Source organism: Lutra lutra, chromosome 17, assembly GCF_902655055.1.
Source record: "Lutra lutra chromosome 17, mLutLut1.2, whole genome shotgun sequence".
Taxonomy (NCBI): domain Eukaryota; kingdom Metazoa; phylum Chordata; class Mammalia; order Carnivora; family Mustelidae; genus Lutra; species Lutra lutra.
Window position 1 is genome coordinate 52,265,380 of NC_062294.1, and position 14,609 is coordinate 52,279,988.

At 52.1% G+C, this 14,609-nt stretch overlaps 2 protein-coding genes across 2 annotated transcripts; both read left to right on the forward strand.

Annotated features, from left to right (window-relative positions):
- The first annotated feature begins 4,826 nt into the window (after positions 1 to 4,826).
- Positions 4,827 to 8,734, forward strand: BAX (BCL2 associated X, apoptosis regulator). Its single transcript, XM_047712301.1, has 6 exons — positions 4,827 to 4,935; positions 5,511 to 5,562; positions 5,653 to 5,799; positions 6,191 to 6,326; positions 8,028 to 8,132; positions 8,545 to 8,734. The coding sequence occupies exons 1-6, from the start codon at positions 4,902 to 4,904 to the stop codon at positions 8,647 to 8,649; spliced, it is 579 nt and encodes a 192-aa protein (XP_047568257.1). The 5' UTR covers positions 4,827 to 4,901; the 3' UTR covers positions 8,650 to 8,734.
- Positions 8,735 to 11,473: 2,739 nt separating this feature from the next.
- Positions 11,474 to 12,906, forward strand: FTL (ferritin light chain). The gene is given in 5 exon segments (XM_053447818.1): positions 11,474 to 11,795; positions 11,947 to 12,093; positions 12,366 to 12,491; positions 12,605 to 12,688; positions 12,691 to 12,906. Coding segments are annotated over 5 exon segments (555 nt in total). The 5' UTR covers positions 11,474 to 11,693; the 3' UTR covers positions 12,787 to 12,906.
- The last annotated feature ends 1,703 nt before the right edge of the window (positions 12,907 to 14,609 follow it).

Sequence of the window (14,609 nt, forward strand, 5' to 3'; positions counted from 1 at the left end):
GGTCATGATCCCAGGTCCTGGGTTCGAGCCCCGCATCGGGCTTTCTGCTCAGCGGGGAGCCTGCTTCCTCCTCTCTCTCTGCCTGCCTCTCTGCTTACTTGTGATTTCTCTCTGTCAAATAAATAAATAAAATCTTTAAAAAAAAAAAAAAAGATGGCTCTCCAAAACTCAGCAGTCCTAGATACCTTGGCTGTAGTTACAGAAACCCAGAACTACAGGACTGTCTTCTAACAGGACCCAGTGGCTCTGCGGCCCTAACTTGTGTCCATAGCTTTCCCCAAGCTAGACAGGCCACTGTACTCTGGGTTTTGCCTGGATGCACAGACACATTATTAAAACCATCACCAACCCAGCCAACCTTGCAAATATAAAACAATGGCGGACACGGTTTGTATTACGTTAGTATAATGACCGAGCAGCCATCTTTGTTCCCTCTTTGAGACCTGAAGATGTTGCTTGGTTCATGGAAGCTCTTAAGTACACAGGAAAGGCCCTGAATGATCCCCACGATAGGATTTGTCTGCTACACACTGAGATGACACAAATGTGTAAAGCTAGTTCTGCAAAATAGGACAGCATTAGATGTTTCAACTGTTACACAAGGTGAAACTTGGGCTAGCATAAAAATAGAATGCTGTGGGGGCGCCTGGGTGGCTCAGTGGGTTAATGCCTCTGCTTTCAGCTCAGGTTGTGATGCCCGAGTCCTGGGATCAAGCTGCTTCCCCCTCTCTCTCTGCCTCTCTGCCTACTTGTGATCTCTGTCTGTCAAATAAATAAATAAAATCTTTTAAAAAAATAGAATGCTGTGTATTCAGTCCGGATTACCACAAAATACTTCTGGGTTTCTCCCTGATGTAAATACTAAAATTGGCACTTTAAATAATCCTCTCTTTCCTTTAATGATTTCTTAAATACCCGGACTGGGAAGGATTTTTGTCAACTACCAAAGAACTCTTATTTGAGCATCTTTTTTTTTTTAATTTTAAAGATTTTTATTTATTTAACAGAGATTACAAGTAGGCAGAGAGGCAGGCAGAGAGACGGGGGTGGGGGGTGGGAAGCAGGCCCCCTGCTGAGCAGAGAGCCCGATGTGGGAGCTCAATCCCAGGACCCTGGGATCATGACCTTAGCCAAAGGCAGAGGCTTTAGCCCACTAAGCCACCCAGGAGCTTGAGCATCTTTTTCTTTTTGTTTCACTAACCACGTTTTGCCATTTTCTCCCATGTCTTCCCACTGGGTGTTGACTGCTTTGCTGCCATAACGTCACGTCAACAGATGAGCCTTTCCACTTGGGAAGATCCCTTGAGCAGTTTCCCCTGGACTCAGCTGCCTCTGCCTTTCGCAGCTCCCCTATACAATTCCCCAGCTGACCAGTATTGACGCATAGGGAGGGACTTCTCTAGGCCCCTATTCAGCAGGAAGAAATCACAGAAGATGAGACCTTCCACCTTCAACAACCTTAAAGATTGAAGGATCAAAATTTTCAGGGGGGAAATGATGAGGGAACAGAAGGCTGGCTGAAGGCAAAGCAGAAGTTCGCACCACGCGATCCCATCCTGCTCCTGGGTGGGCCCTGGGTGACACTCTTCCAGGAATCTCCCAGCTATCTTTCTTCTTTTTTTTTTTAAAGTAACATATAATGTGTTATTTGCCCCACGGGTACAGGTCTGCAAATCATCAGGCTTACACATTTCACAGCACTCACCTTATCACATACCCTCCCCAGTGTCCATAACCCCATCACCCTCTCCCTACCTCCCTCCCCCCAGCAACCCTCAGTTTTGTTGTTGTTGTTGTTATTTTGTTTTGTTTTGTTTTGTTTTTGTGAGATTAAGAGTCTCTTGTGGTTTTTCTTTCTCCTGATCCCATCTTGGTTCATTTTTTCCTTCCTTACCCCCCCCCCCCACAGCCACCCACCTGCCTCTCAAATTCCTCCTATCAGAGAGATTATATGATAATTGTCTTTCTGTGATTGACTTATTTCGCTCAGCACAATACCCTCTAGTTCCACCCACGTAGTTGCAAGTGGAAAGATTTCAGTTCTTTTGATGGCTGCATAGTATTCAATTGTATATATATACCACATCCTCTTTATCCATTCATCTGTTGATGGACATCTAGGTTCTTTCCATAGTTTGGCTCTTGTGGACATTGCTGCTATGAACATTCAGGTGCACGTGTCCCTTTGGATCACTACATTTGTATCTTTAGGGTAAATTCTGAGCAGTGTGATTGCTGGGTTGTAGGGTAGCTCTATTTTCAGCTTTTTGAGGAAACTCCGAGCTGTTTTCCAGAGTGGTTGCACCAGCTTGCATTCCCACCAACAGTGTAGGAGGGTTCCCCTTTCTCCGCTTCCTCCCCAACATCTGTCGTTTCCTGACTGGTTAATTTTAACCATTCTGACTGCTGTGAGGTGGGATCTCACTGTGATTTTGATTTGTATTTCCCAGATGCCGAGAGATGCAGGAATCTCCCAACTATCTTAACGTTACTACCTTGCTAGAGGGAAACACAACCTCAACTTGACAGTGGCAAGGCCTCCAGTATCTTGTAGGTCCTCTTTAGCATATGAAAGTTCCTTTGAAACCTTCGTTTTTCCTTACCTTCACCCCCAACTTGTAGGCCGTCTTCTGACTCTGGTGCAGCTCTTTCTGTCCACTGGGTCCTGACCCTATGCTTTATTTATTTATTTTTTAAAAGATTTTATTTATTTATTTGACAGAGATCACAAGTAGGCAGAGAGAGGGGAAGGGAAGCAGGCTCCCCACTGAGCAGAGAGCCCTATGCAGGGCTTGATCCCAGGACCCTGGGATCATGACCTGAGCTAAAGGCAGAGGCCTTAACCCACTGAGCCACCCAGGTGCCCCTCTGTGCTTTAATAAAATCTTTTTTTTTTTTTTTTGCATCTCAAGAATTCTTTGTTGCCCCACCCTAACATCTTTCCTACATCAGGGGGTGTTGTTATCTGAAGGCTTGAGTGGAGCTGGAGGTTTTGCTTACGAAGTGGTCCACTCACATGGTTGAAGGTCTTGGTGCTTCACCACATGTGTTTCTCTGGAAGATGACTGCTTGAGCATCCTTACAACACAGGCTGGCATCCTCCAAAGCCAGCGATCACAAGGTGCCTGAGTGGCTCAGTCATTGAGCGTCTGCTTTTACGGCTCAGGTCATGATGCCAAGGTGCTGGGGTCGAGCCCCTATCAGGCTCCCTGATCCACGGGAAGCCTGATTCTCGCACTAACACTCCCCCTGCTTGTGTTCCCTCTCTGTCAGGTAAAATCTTTAAAAAATAATAATAATTTAGTCATCTGAAAGAGAGCACGACAGAAGTTGCAGTAACTTTTATGACCTAACTTTGGAAGTCACACTCTGTTATTTCCACAATATCATACTGATCACGTTGCTCAGCCCTATTCAGTGTGGGAGGGGACCGAACGGGGCATGAATACTTGGGGAGTAAAATCATCGGGTGCCATTTTGGAGGTGGGCTTCAAAGTTCCAGTGCAGCATCTTCGTTGTTACTTCAGAACTAAGAAGTTTTCTCCCCACTACTCATTGGTTGTACTGTTTAGTGGTCTGTAGCTACTTTAAAAGCCCTCTCTAGTTAAGGCAAAGGGAAGGCTAACTTACTGGGCTGGAATAATAGGCACAGATAACGCTAGCTTCAAATAGGAAACACTATTTCCTCCAAGGATATGCTGTCTTTCAGGAGACTTTGTTCCCTAAAATCATAAAGTATTGAAATTTTTATCAGTAAAAATGAAACATCCCACTTTTCCCTGTAGTCCCTTGAAACAAAATAGCAGCCTAGATTTCCAGTCTAGGTGCAGAGCTTCACATAAAGGGTTTCTGGACCCAATACTCCACATCTGGATTGACCTTGTAGTTTCCAGGGGGTAGAAGACCCTGGTTCCACTTCACAGTCTGTGCCTGATGTTGACCCTGCCTTGAGCCCATCATTTAGTTGTCACCTAAGTTCTACCCTTCTGGCAAGTCCTATAATAACTCTACCATTTCCTTTGTCAAGATGCTCCATGATTTCTCTCCGTGTGATCTCCATCATCACAGTGGGTCAGTAAACTTGACTTTGTCAGGCTGTGTTCTGGTGGTGGTGGTAGGCTGATGTATTAGGATTCTTAATGATCTTACTGCTACGGCTCCCACCCACTTTAGGACCTAGATACCTTCTCTTATATGCTCCACCGTTCATTATCTGACCCCAGTCTATTTTCTAATCTTGGGTTTTTTCTTCTTTCTCAAAGGAGATACAATTTCCATGTGGTAAAGTGCACATTTCGTATGTGCAGCTCCATGAATTTTCAGCATGTTTACCCAAGTAATCATCACCTAGATCAAGATAAAAGCTCATTTCAGGTCCCCCCAGGTGCCTGACTTGGGGTCCTTCCCCTTTCATACCCTTCCAGTCCCTCTGCACAGATTAGTTTTGCCACTTTTTGAACCTCACATTCCTTTTGTTTTCACAAAAACAACTCACAATCATCTGAAACGTCCTGCTTCAGAGGATGATAACTTTGGCCTCCGGTGTTCCTTCTGTTCTGGCGAGGGCTCAAATCCCACCTGAAACTTCCAAAAATACTGCACAGAGGAATGAATGAAAGTTCACAGCTGCCTTGGAACAGGTGGCCGGTAGAAGAGCGCCACGGGCAGTTCCTACAGGGAAGTGTGGATTCCACGGTCACGTGATCGGGGCCGACGCTTCCCCAGCAGGTGAGGCAGGTGCGTTCACGTGACCGCACGGGCCTGCGGGGCGGCAGCGCGCGGCCGCCATTTTGCGGGGCGATCACGTGAGGAGGCACGCTCAGCGGGGCGGTCACGTGACCAGGGGCGTGCTGCGGCCGCCCGGGCGGACCCGGCGAGAGGCGGCGGCGGGAGCGGCGGTGATGGACGGGTCCGGGGAGCAACCCAGAGGCGGGGGTGAGGCGGGAGGCAGACGGGCGGGAGGAGGGCGAGCCCCCTCGCCGGCTGGCCCCACGATCCCTCCTGCCGGTCTGGGGCCGTGCGATCTCCAAGCACTCCGGGGCAGAAACTCCCGGATCGGGCGCTGCCAGCTTCCAACCCCCTCCCTTCCCGGGGGTTCCCGGCTCTTTGGCCTCTGTGCCCCGATTCCTTCCTGCCTGGTGCTCTCGGACTCCCGAGAAGCTGGAGACCCCAAAATCCAAGCCCCCGGGGCAGGCCCGGGCTTGTCGCCGGCACCACTTCCTGGTGGGAGGGGCGGGTTTCTCCTCTGCCCCCTCAGGCCAGGGGTCTGGATGCATGAAGCGTTCCCTCAGCCGCCTCCACCGGAAGAACGTAGGATACAGGCCTAGGCTCCCTGCCTTTTTCTCCATCAGGGACTCAGTTGTCCGGGCCCCTAACTACTGTATCTATTAGAAACCCAGAAGTGCAGGACCTCCTAGTGTTGTCCTCCCTCAGAGATCATGAGCTACCCTAGTCCCTGGATCCCCTAGAATCCAACAGTCCAGGCACCTCTTCCCTCCTTTCTCCTCTAGGGCCCACCAGCTCTGAGCAGATCATGAAGACAGGGGCCCTTTTGCTTCAGGGGTGAGTTTGAGGTGTGATTATTGCTGAGTGGATTTGAGGAGTGATGCCCCATTCTGATTTTGCACCCCCCAAACTCCATTCCCACTCTAGTTTCATCCAAGATCGAGCAGGGCGAATGGGGGGAGAGACACCAGAGCTGGCCCTGGAGCAGGCGCCCCAGGATGCATCCACCAAGAAGCTGAGCGAGTGTCTCAAGCGCATCGGAGATGAACTGGACAGTAACATGGAGTTACAGAGGTGGGGCCCCAGGAGTCCAGCCACTGGTCCCCTTCTCCCTCAGAACCCTGGAGTCCTGGCTCTCAGGCCCCGCTTCTCCTAGGAGCCTGGAGTTCAGACCTGCAGCCTCCTATTCTCTCAGACCCAGGGGTCCAGCCCCCCTCCCCACACCTTCTCAGCACCCTGGACACTCAGCCATTCCCTCCTTTAGAATATTGAAACCCTCCCTCAGTCATTTTCCCCACATTCCTAAGTGTCCATCTCATTCCTTTCCCCCATGTTGGCCCCTTCTTTTTCACATCAGCTTGGCTTGAGCCTCAGTTTCCTTGTCTTTGGTACAAGGTGGATGTCAGGGTCTCTACACCCTGCCTGATCTTTTCTCCCCAGCTCTGGTTTTCCTCTTTCCCTGCAGGATGATTGCAGCCGTGGACACAGACTCCCCCCGCGAGGTCTTTTTCCGAGTGGCAGCTGACATGTTTTCTGATGGCAACTTCAACTGGGGTCGGGTCGTTGCCCTCTTCTACTTTGCCAGCAAACTGGTGCTCAAGGTGGGCGGCTGCAGGGCATGAGCCCAGGGAAGCTCCACTCAGACCTAGGAGGACCTGGGGGTTCTGAGGGCAACAAGCCCTGGGAAACCCGTTTACCAGAGGGAATGGAGAGAGCTATGGGCTGGTTGTTTGCACCTTCATTTATTCATGGAGCAAACATTTCTTGGGCCTACTGTGTGCCCGACCTGTACTCGGCACCTGAGATGCAGTGCCAAACAGAACAGGCTAGGTCCCTGCTCTCTAGGAGCTCACATTGTCCAGTAGGGCCAAAAGAAGTAAACGAGGATGATGTAATGCAAAGTAGTTGGAACATTCTAAGAGCAAGTGACATTAAAGCCAAAGTTGTGGTGATCTAAGAAGATGGGGGGCATGGGAGGCATCCTGGGGCCACAGCAAGTGCAAAGGCCGTGAGGCAGGCCAAGGGGCTGATGCATTAAGGGAAGACTTTAAGGGGTCTTGTGAGGGCCCCCATAGTCGATGTTAAAGATGTTAACTTTGCTGTGAGCAAAAGGGGAGTGATTGGCTGGTTTTGAAACAGGAGAGTGAGGTGACCTGATTTGTAAATTTCAAGGATTGTTCTAGCAAGCAAAATGGTAATTGTACAATCTCAGCTGCAGGCATATGGCTGTTCACTGTGAATTCCTTTTAACTTTAAGATATATCGGGAGTGGAAGCCCAACAATTTTGGGGGGCTGTTTTGGGTAGAAGAGAATATGGGGTAAAAGCTGGAAAGCTGTGAGGGGGGCACCTATAGTAATCCTGGTTGATGACTGACTGACCTGGCGTCCACTGGTAGCAGTGGAGGTGGGGAGTAGATTTCTTTTTTTTTTTTTTTAAAGATTTTATTTATTTATTTGACAGAGAGAGATCACAAGCAGGCAGAGAGGCAGGCAGAGAGAGAGGAGGAAGCAGGCTCCCCGCTGAGCAGAGAGCCCGATGCGGGGCTCGATCCCAGGACCCTGAGATCATGACCCGAGCCGAAGGCAGCGGCTCAACCCACTGAGCCACCCAGCGCCCCGGGAGTAGATTTCTTAACGTGTTTGCCAGATTCAGCTGGTAGGGCTTGAATGTTGGAAGTGAGGGGAAGAGCAGTCAAAATGTTGATGGAGCTGTGTAAGGTATTGGGCACAATAGGGAGGAAGCAGTCAGATACATAAAGGGTGGGAAGGGGGAAGTTCAGGGAGTTGGGAAAGTCATCTGCAGGGAGGTATGTCTGGTCCTACCTAGTTTGAAGGTCAGGAAAGCTCTCTCTAGAGAAGTGACATTAGACCTGACATGAGAGCTTTGAGGGAGGAGTAAAAATTTGCTTGGTTGAAGCCTATTTAGGTAGAAGAATCCGCATGTGCAAAGGTCCTGAGGCAGGGAAGAGTTGGTGGGAACGAAGATACGGAAGAAGGTAAATGACACACAGAAAAGAAGTGGAAAATTGGAATGCAGTCAAGTCAGAGCCTTCATACAGGGTTTGTGGGCTGAGAGAGGCCTTTTGGTCTTTACTACCTGGGGAGCCACGGAAGGAATGTGAGCAGGCAATGGATAACAAGATCCAGTTGACAGTTCATGAGGCTCATTCTGAGTAGGAGTGGAAGTAGACTGCAGCAGGGTACAAGGGGAGGCAGAGGTGAGAAAGGAGGCTTGGGGCCATTGTCCCCAGACAGTGGGGACAAGGCTCAGTCTCCCTAAGGCCCACCCTACTTCCTGTAGGCCCTGTGTACCAAGGTGCCCGAGCTGATCAGGACCATCATGGGCTGGACACTGGACTTCCTTCGAGAGCGACTGCTGGGCTGGATCCAGGACCAGGGTGGTTGGGTGAGGCCCCCTAACCCCCTCCCCCACTCCTCAGGTCTTCGAAGCCCACTAGTGTTGCTCTCTCTGACTCTGGGTCATCAAACGGGGTCTATAATGCCTTTCCTCACAGGTCTGATCAACTCCTCTAATTTGTCTGGTATCCACTGACCTGTTGGTGATCCCTGACCTCCCTGTGACCTCTGACCTCTCAGTGATCTCTGACCTCATTAATACCTTCTGTCCTTCCTGGTGCCTCCACTTCCTGTGGATTCCCTCTAGTTTTTTGATGACCCTTTGACCCCATTATCCATTCATCTTAGGCTTTTGCCCCCACTCATGCCCTATGACCACCTCCCTCCCTGATTCCTCATGTGCTGGCCCAAGGGCTGCCCCTTGGCCCAGCTGCTGAAGTGACTGATGTCCCTGTCCACAGGACGGCCTCCTCTCCTACTTTGGGACACCCACGTGGCAGACAGTGACCATCTTTGTGGCTGGAGTGCTCACTGCATCACTCACCATCTGGAAAAAGATGGGCTGAGGCCACCAGCTGCCTTGGACTGTGTCTTTTCTGCATAAATTATGGCATTTTTTCCGGGAGGGGTGGGATTGGGGGTCATGGGCATTTTTCTTACTTTTGTAATTATTGGGGTGGGGGGGCACGGGGAGGAGTGGTCTGGGGGGGGCAATAAACCTCTTTCAGGCCACACTTAGGAGTCTGAATCACTGAGCCCACTTGCTGGCTGTCTAAGGAGACCTGTGTGCTGACAAACCTTTTTTGAAGGAGTCTGGTGCCCTCTGGGTTAGTGATGAGTTAGTCTCAGCTCTGCACTCCAGGAGCCTAGGGTCCTGAGGGAATTGAAGATCACTTGTGTGGAAGCCTGGGGTGTTGTGCTGGAGGCAGCAGTGGGCAAGGCCAAGCCAGGCAGTGGAGCCTGAGGCTTTAGGAAAAGAGAACAGGGCAACAGGTCCTGGAGAACTAGGGCTTGGAAGCTTCTGCTATATGGACGGGAGGAAGTTGCACTTACTGAGGTGGGAATTGGGGCGGGGCGGTGGAGAGGGCTTGGGAGGAGGACTTACTGGACCAGGAGAGGGCTCTAGAGCCCTGTGGAGAAGCTAACTCGTCAGAATGCTGGAATCTGGTTCTGAGAGAGAGGACAAGGCCTGCACCTGTGCTGTGTGGTCCAAGGGGACAGGCTGGCCCAGTACCTGGGTGGGGCCCTCCAGGAGAGCTGGCCCTCGTGAAGACACTGGAAAAGCTGCCTTGTAGATTAGACACGGAAAAAGATATCAGAGATAAAGATCATTTGGTCATAGGGTCTGTTGTACCTTCTCTCTGGGTCTCTTCCTCAACCTCTCTGTCTTTCTTCTGTCTCTCTGGGCCTCTTGTTTTCCCCCCTCCAATGATCTACCCCTCACCCCACCCTCAAGATCTCAGTCCTTCAGATCATCTTTGTCCCCCCACTTCCTCTCTCCACCTGTGAGCGCTTCTGAAGCCAGCTCACGGCAGGTGGGGCCTGCTGGAGGTTAAAGGTCTTTAGGCTGAGGTATGAAATTTGGTGAATGAGTAACTCAGGCCCCATTGTGACTGTGTGCCTGGGGCAACTGCCCCTCCCCCAGAGACTCTCCCCAGAGACACCAGGTCAGGGGAGAGCTGTAGGATGAGACAGCCTTGAGGGGAGACGGAGTCAACTGGCCATAAAGAGGGGACACTATGACCACAGGCAGGAGCCCAGGAAAAACATCAAGGCAGCTAAAAAGACTGTAAGATTCGGAGACCAAGCACATTCGCCTCTTGGGAGAGTGGGCCAGACCTGGTTTCCAGCCAGGCCTAGTTCTCAGGGTCCCAGTCTGCCGCGGACATGAGGTCAGTCAGTGGCCCCACCCCACGTCTGCCCGAGACCCTTCCTGCTGAGTTCAGCATGACTCAGCACTGCTGCTTCCCTGGCCACTGGCCCAGGCACCCCTTGAGGACCCCAGATAACAGCCTAGTCCAGCATCCCCTAGGTCAGGAAACACCCCCTCTGCCTGGGCTGTTTGGGGTCCCCCCCACGACCTGCAAAGCAGGCCTCAGGGGCTTCAGCTCCCCTGCCCAACCTGCTGGCTACCCCTTAGGGCACTGAAAACAGGGTCAAGTTCCTGTCTTTGTCTCCTTTCCCCCTCTCTAGGACATGGGGAGTTTCTTGAGGGCAGGGTCCTGGTTTGAGCCAGCTTTGCTTCGTAGACACCAGCCCGCAACTGATAGACTTAAAAAAATGTACACTGGTTAGAGACCCATCCCATCCACAGGTCCCTAGACCTTGTTTCCCCCTCAGGACCCAGGGCTTCTCTTTGAGACCTTAGAGAAGCATGTGTTAGGCAAGACAGAGACTGCTTCAGAGCCAAAGAGAATTCCAAGTCTCTGGCTGCCCTCAGAATAGTCTCCAGGAAAAGTAACCTCAGAGAGACCCTAAAGCTTGAGTGTCATTTCATCCTACACTGTGGCAGCTTCCAGAAAAACAACAGGCCCCGAAATAGCCCCAGGGTATTCCAAATGGCCCAATCTTTCAAAGGCTCCAAAGACAACCTGCCACTTAGAAAAGCCCCTAGGAGGCTTCCAGAAATATCCCTGTCCCCTATTGAGGAGGGGGGGGCACAGGAGGACCCCAAGGCTCTAGAACTGTTCCTTTTAATCTTGAAGATGACTTCATGAGTCTAAAGACACACACCACCACCACCCCTCTCCCAGGGGAAGATTCCAGAAAATAAGGACTTCATCGTGAACTCTAGTGCTACAGAAATTCCCAATCTTTGAGTGAACCCCAGGGCTCCAGGTCCCCCCTTTCAATCCATCTATCAGATCCCAAAGATTGCAGAAATATCTCACCGCACCGCCTTCCAAACTTCTTAATGATCCGGGGACCCCTTATCTTCCAGAGCAAACCCCAGTCATCTGGAGGTCTCCGCACCTCTGAGAAACTTCCAGGGTGCCAGAAAGTCCATGCACTAAGAACCCCAGAATCCAACCTACTTTCCTGAGACACCCCCCCCAGACCCCAAAGTCATAATTTTCCAGGGCTCCCAGTGTCCCCATTAACCTTTCACCTACCAGGGAGATCCCCACAATCCCCTGATGTCCCAGAATCAGCCCCAGGAACCTTGCACCCCGCAATCCACCCCCCACCTCTGCTTCCCCATTTCACAACAGCCTCGCGCTACTGGCGCGTGACTTCCCCACTTCTGGGCGGGGGGTCTGGGATTGCTGTCAGCTCAGATTGGTCAATAGGGGTCCTAAGCCCCGCCTCCCAGCACCGCGGATTGGCCGATCGCTTTCCCTGAACGTCCCACCTCCGAGGGCCCGCGCGCTATAAAAGAAGCCGCCTTGGCCACAGCCTCTCGCAGTGCGCCCGGCGGTCCTGCGGATCTGTCTCTTGCTTCAACAGTGTTTGGACGGAACAGACCCAGGGACGCCCCTGCAACCAGGCAACGACCACCCTCCAACCTCTTTTCCAGTCGCAACTTTGGGAGCCATCTTCTTGGCCGCCCGCTGCCTCCGGGACCAGCCCACAGCCAATTTCGGGCTTACCTCCTGATCTTCAATCAACCATGAGCTCCCAGATTCGTCAGAATTATTCCACCGAGGTGGAGGCCGCCGTCAACCGTCTGGTCAACATGCATCTGCGGGCCTCCTACACCTACCTCTCTCTGGTGAGGGTCCCCAGGACGCCCCCAGTCTAAGTTCCCTCCAAGTGCGCACGCGCTGGCCGCCTTTGTCCCGTAGGGTAGTCGGAGGGCGGAGTCCGGGCTTCTGGCCGGCCTTTCTTCCCGCTAACCATTTTTCGCGCCTCCCTTCCCGCAGGGCTTCTATTTCGACCGTGACGATGTGGCTCTGGAAGGTGTGGGGCACTTCTTCCGCGAGTTGGCTGAGGAGAAGCGGGAGGGCGCCGAGCGTCTCTTGAAGATGCAAAACCAGCGCGGCGGCCGCGCCCTCTTCCAGGACGTCCAGGTAAATAGTGTGCGGGCAGCGGACTACATGTTCCAGTAGCCCTTGCGCACGCCGAGCGCCTTGATTGTAGCGCTGTAGGCCCCGCGCGGGCTTCTGGACGATTGTGTTCACTCTTGTGCGGCGCAAAAATGGAGGCGCGCGCCCTTCCCCGAAGACACTGCAACGGGGTCTCCTGGGACGGGTGGTTGTAGGAGCCTGGAGGTGATCGATGCAAGCTCTTAGACGCTTTAGCGGACGATGTAGCTAGTCCTGAGCGCTCTTCCTCTCTACAGAAGCCGTCCCAAGATGAGTGGGGGAAAACCCTGGACGCCATGGAAGCTGCCCTGGTTCTAGAGAAGAGCCTGAACCAGGCCCTTCTGGATCTGCACGCCCTGGGTTCTGCCCGCACAGACCCCCATGTAAGTATCCCCTTCATCCGCATTTAATTGGGCACATTTCCCTTTGAACCGCGTTTCCCCGTCTGTCACGCTGTCGATGGATAAGTGGCATTGTGGTCTCTCCTGTCGCTCAGCTCTGTGACTTCCTGGAGAACCACTTCCTGGATGAGGAGGTGAAACTCATCAAGAAGATGGGCGACCACCTGACGAACCTCCGCAGGCTGGCCGGCCCCCAGGCTGGGCTGGGCGAGTATCTCTTCGAGAGGCTCACCCTCAAGCACGACTAGGAGCTCCGGAGACCAGCAGCATCCTTTGAGGAGCCCTCGCTGACATCCGTGCCTCAGCCTCTCCCTGCAGCCAGAGGCAGCTTTGTAACCACCCTTGAGCCCTCTCCCAAGCCCTGGACCAAATGGAAACAATAAAGCTTTTTGCAGCAGCTGGTGCTTTGGGTTGTGTTGCTGTTGTGCTTGTGTGTGTGGTGTGGGAACTGAGGCGGGGGATCCACTTCCACAAGGCTTACAGCTGGACTGCCCTGGCGGGGAGACAGGTGTTGGCCCTGCAGACGATCTCTGGGGTTCTCTAAACCTTTAATCTTAATTTAGGAGTGGGGTGGGGTGGAGTAGCAGATTCCCTGCCGGGCCAGGCTGTTCAGCTGCCCCTCCTCCTGCAAGGCAGAGACAAAACTCCCAAGGAGAGTCCAGTAGGACCTAGCTTGGTGGCTGGAAGCAGGCACTGTTAAAAATAACCAACTGTGGGCGCCTGGGTGGCTCAGTGGGTTAAGCCGCTGCTTTCGGCTCAGGTCATGATCTCAGGGTCCTGGGATCGAGTCCCACATCGGGCTCTCTGCTCAGCGGGGAGCCTGCTTCCCTCTCTCTCTCTCTCTCTCTCTCTCTGCCTGCCTCTCTGTCTACTTGTGATCTCTCTCTGTCAAATAAATTAAAAAAAAATACTTTAAAAATAACCAACTGTAACCAGAAACGGGCTCTGATGAGTAACTTTGTCAAGCAGGAGCGTGTGATAAGAGACGCTGAGCTAGGGGTTTGGGGCACAGCACAGAAACGGGATGTGAAACTTGGGAACTAGGTCCTCCAAATGGGAACTGAAGGGTTAGCAGGCAGCTGCTGGGCCCAAGCTATGAAACTGAACTCTGACCCCCTGCACCCTCTCTGGTTTTGGTCAAAGAATCTAGGAGGAGGTGGTTCCTGTACACCCAGCACCTGCTGTTGTCACCACACTTTGGTGGCCAGCTCGGTTCTGGAGGGGAGGTGTGTCCATCACTAACAGTTAATGGGGATGGTCACACATGCAAATCCAGTTTTCTATTCCCCTGAAACATGATTGGTTCGGGGACGCACTCTAGAACTGAAAAGAAGAGGCGCCTGGGTGGCTCAGTTGTTAAGCATCTGCCTTCGGCTCAGGTCATGGTCCCAGGCTCCTGAGCTCGAGCCCTGCATCAGGTTGACTGCTTCTCCCTCTCCCACTCCCCCTGCTTGTGTTCCCTCTCTTGCTGTGTCTCTGTCAAGATCTTTTTTTAAAAAAAGAGGAAAGAGGGGCACCTGGGTGGCTCAGTGGGTTAAGCCTCTGCCTTCGTTCGGCTCAGGTCATGGTCTCAGGGTCCTGGGATCGAGCCCCGCATTGGGTTCTCTGCTCTGCAGGGATCCTGCTCCCCCCTTCTCTCTCTGCCTGCCTCTCTGCCTGCTTGTGATCTCGGTCTGTCAAATAAATAAATAAAATCTTAAAAAAAAAAAAAAAAGAAAAAAGAGAAAACAAGAGTTTTCCTGGAAAACAGCTATTCAGGTGACGGTAGGGCTAAAGTCCAGAGGCCAGTGTCCTCGAAACATGTTCTAAGCTAGTGTTGTCCAATAGAACTTTTTGCAATGATGAAAATATTCCAGGGGCGCCTGAGTGGCTCAGCCAGTTACGCTTCTGCCCACTGCTCAGGTCATGATCCCGGGGTCCTGGGGTCCAGTCCCCACTGCTGGCTTCCTGCTCAACAGGGAGTCTGCTTCTCCCTCTGCCCCTCCCCCTTATGCGCTTTCTCAAATAAAATCTTAAGAAAATAAATATTATGTATTTGCGCCGTTCAGTTGTGTACCTGTAAGCTTCATGTGGCTACAAGTGGCTATTGGTTGTTGGCCT

Coding starts and splice junctions, on each gene's coding strand:
- BAX (XM_047712301.1), top strand. CDS start 4,902: ATGGACGGGTCCGGGGAGCAACCCAGAGGCGGGG. Junction 5,800..6,190: donor AGTAACATGGAGTTACAGAG/GTGGGGCCCCAG, acceptor CTTTCCCTGCAG/GATGATTGCAGCCGTGGACA. Junction 6,327..8,027: donor CCAGCAAACTGGTGCTCAAG/GTGGGCGGCTGC, acceptor TACTTCCTGTAG/GCCCTGTGTACCAAGGTGCC.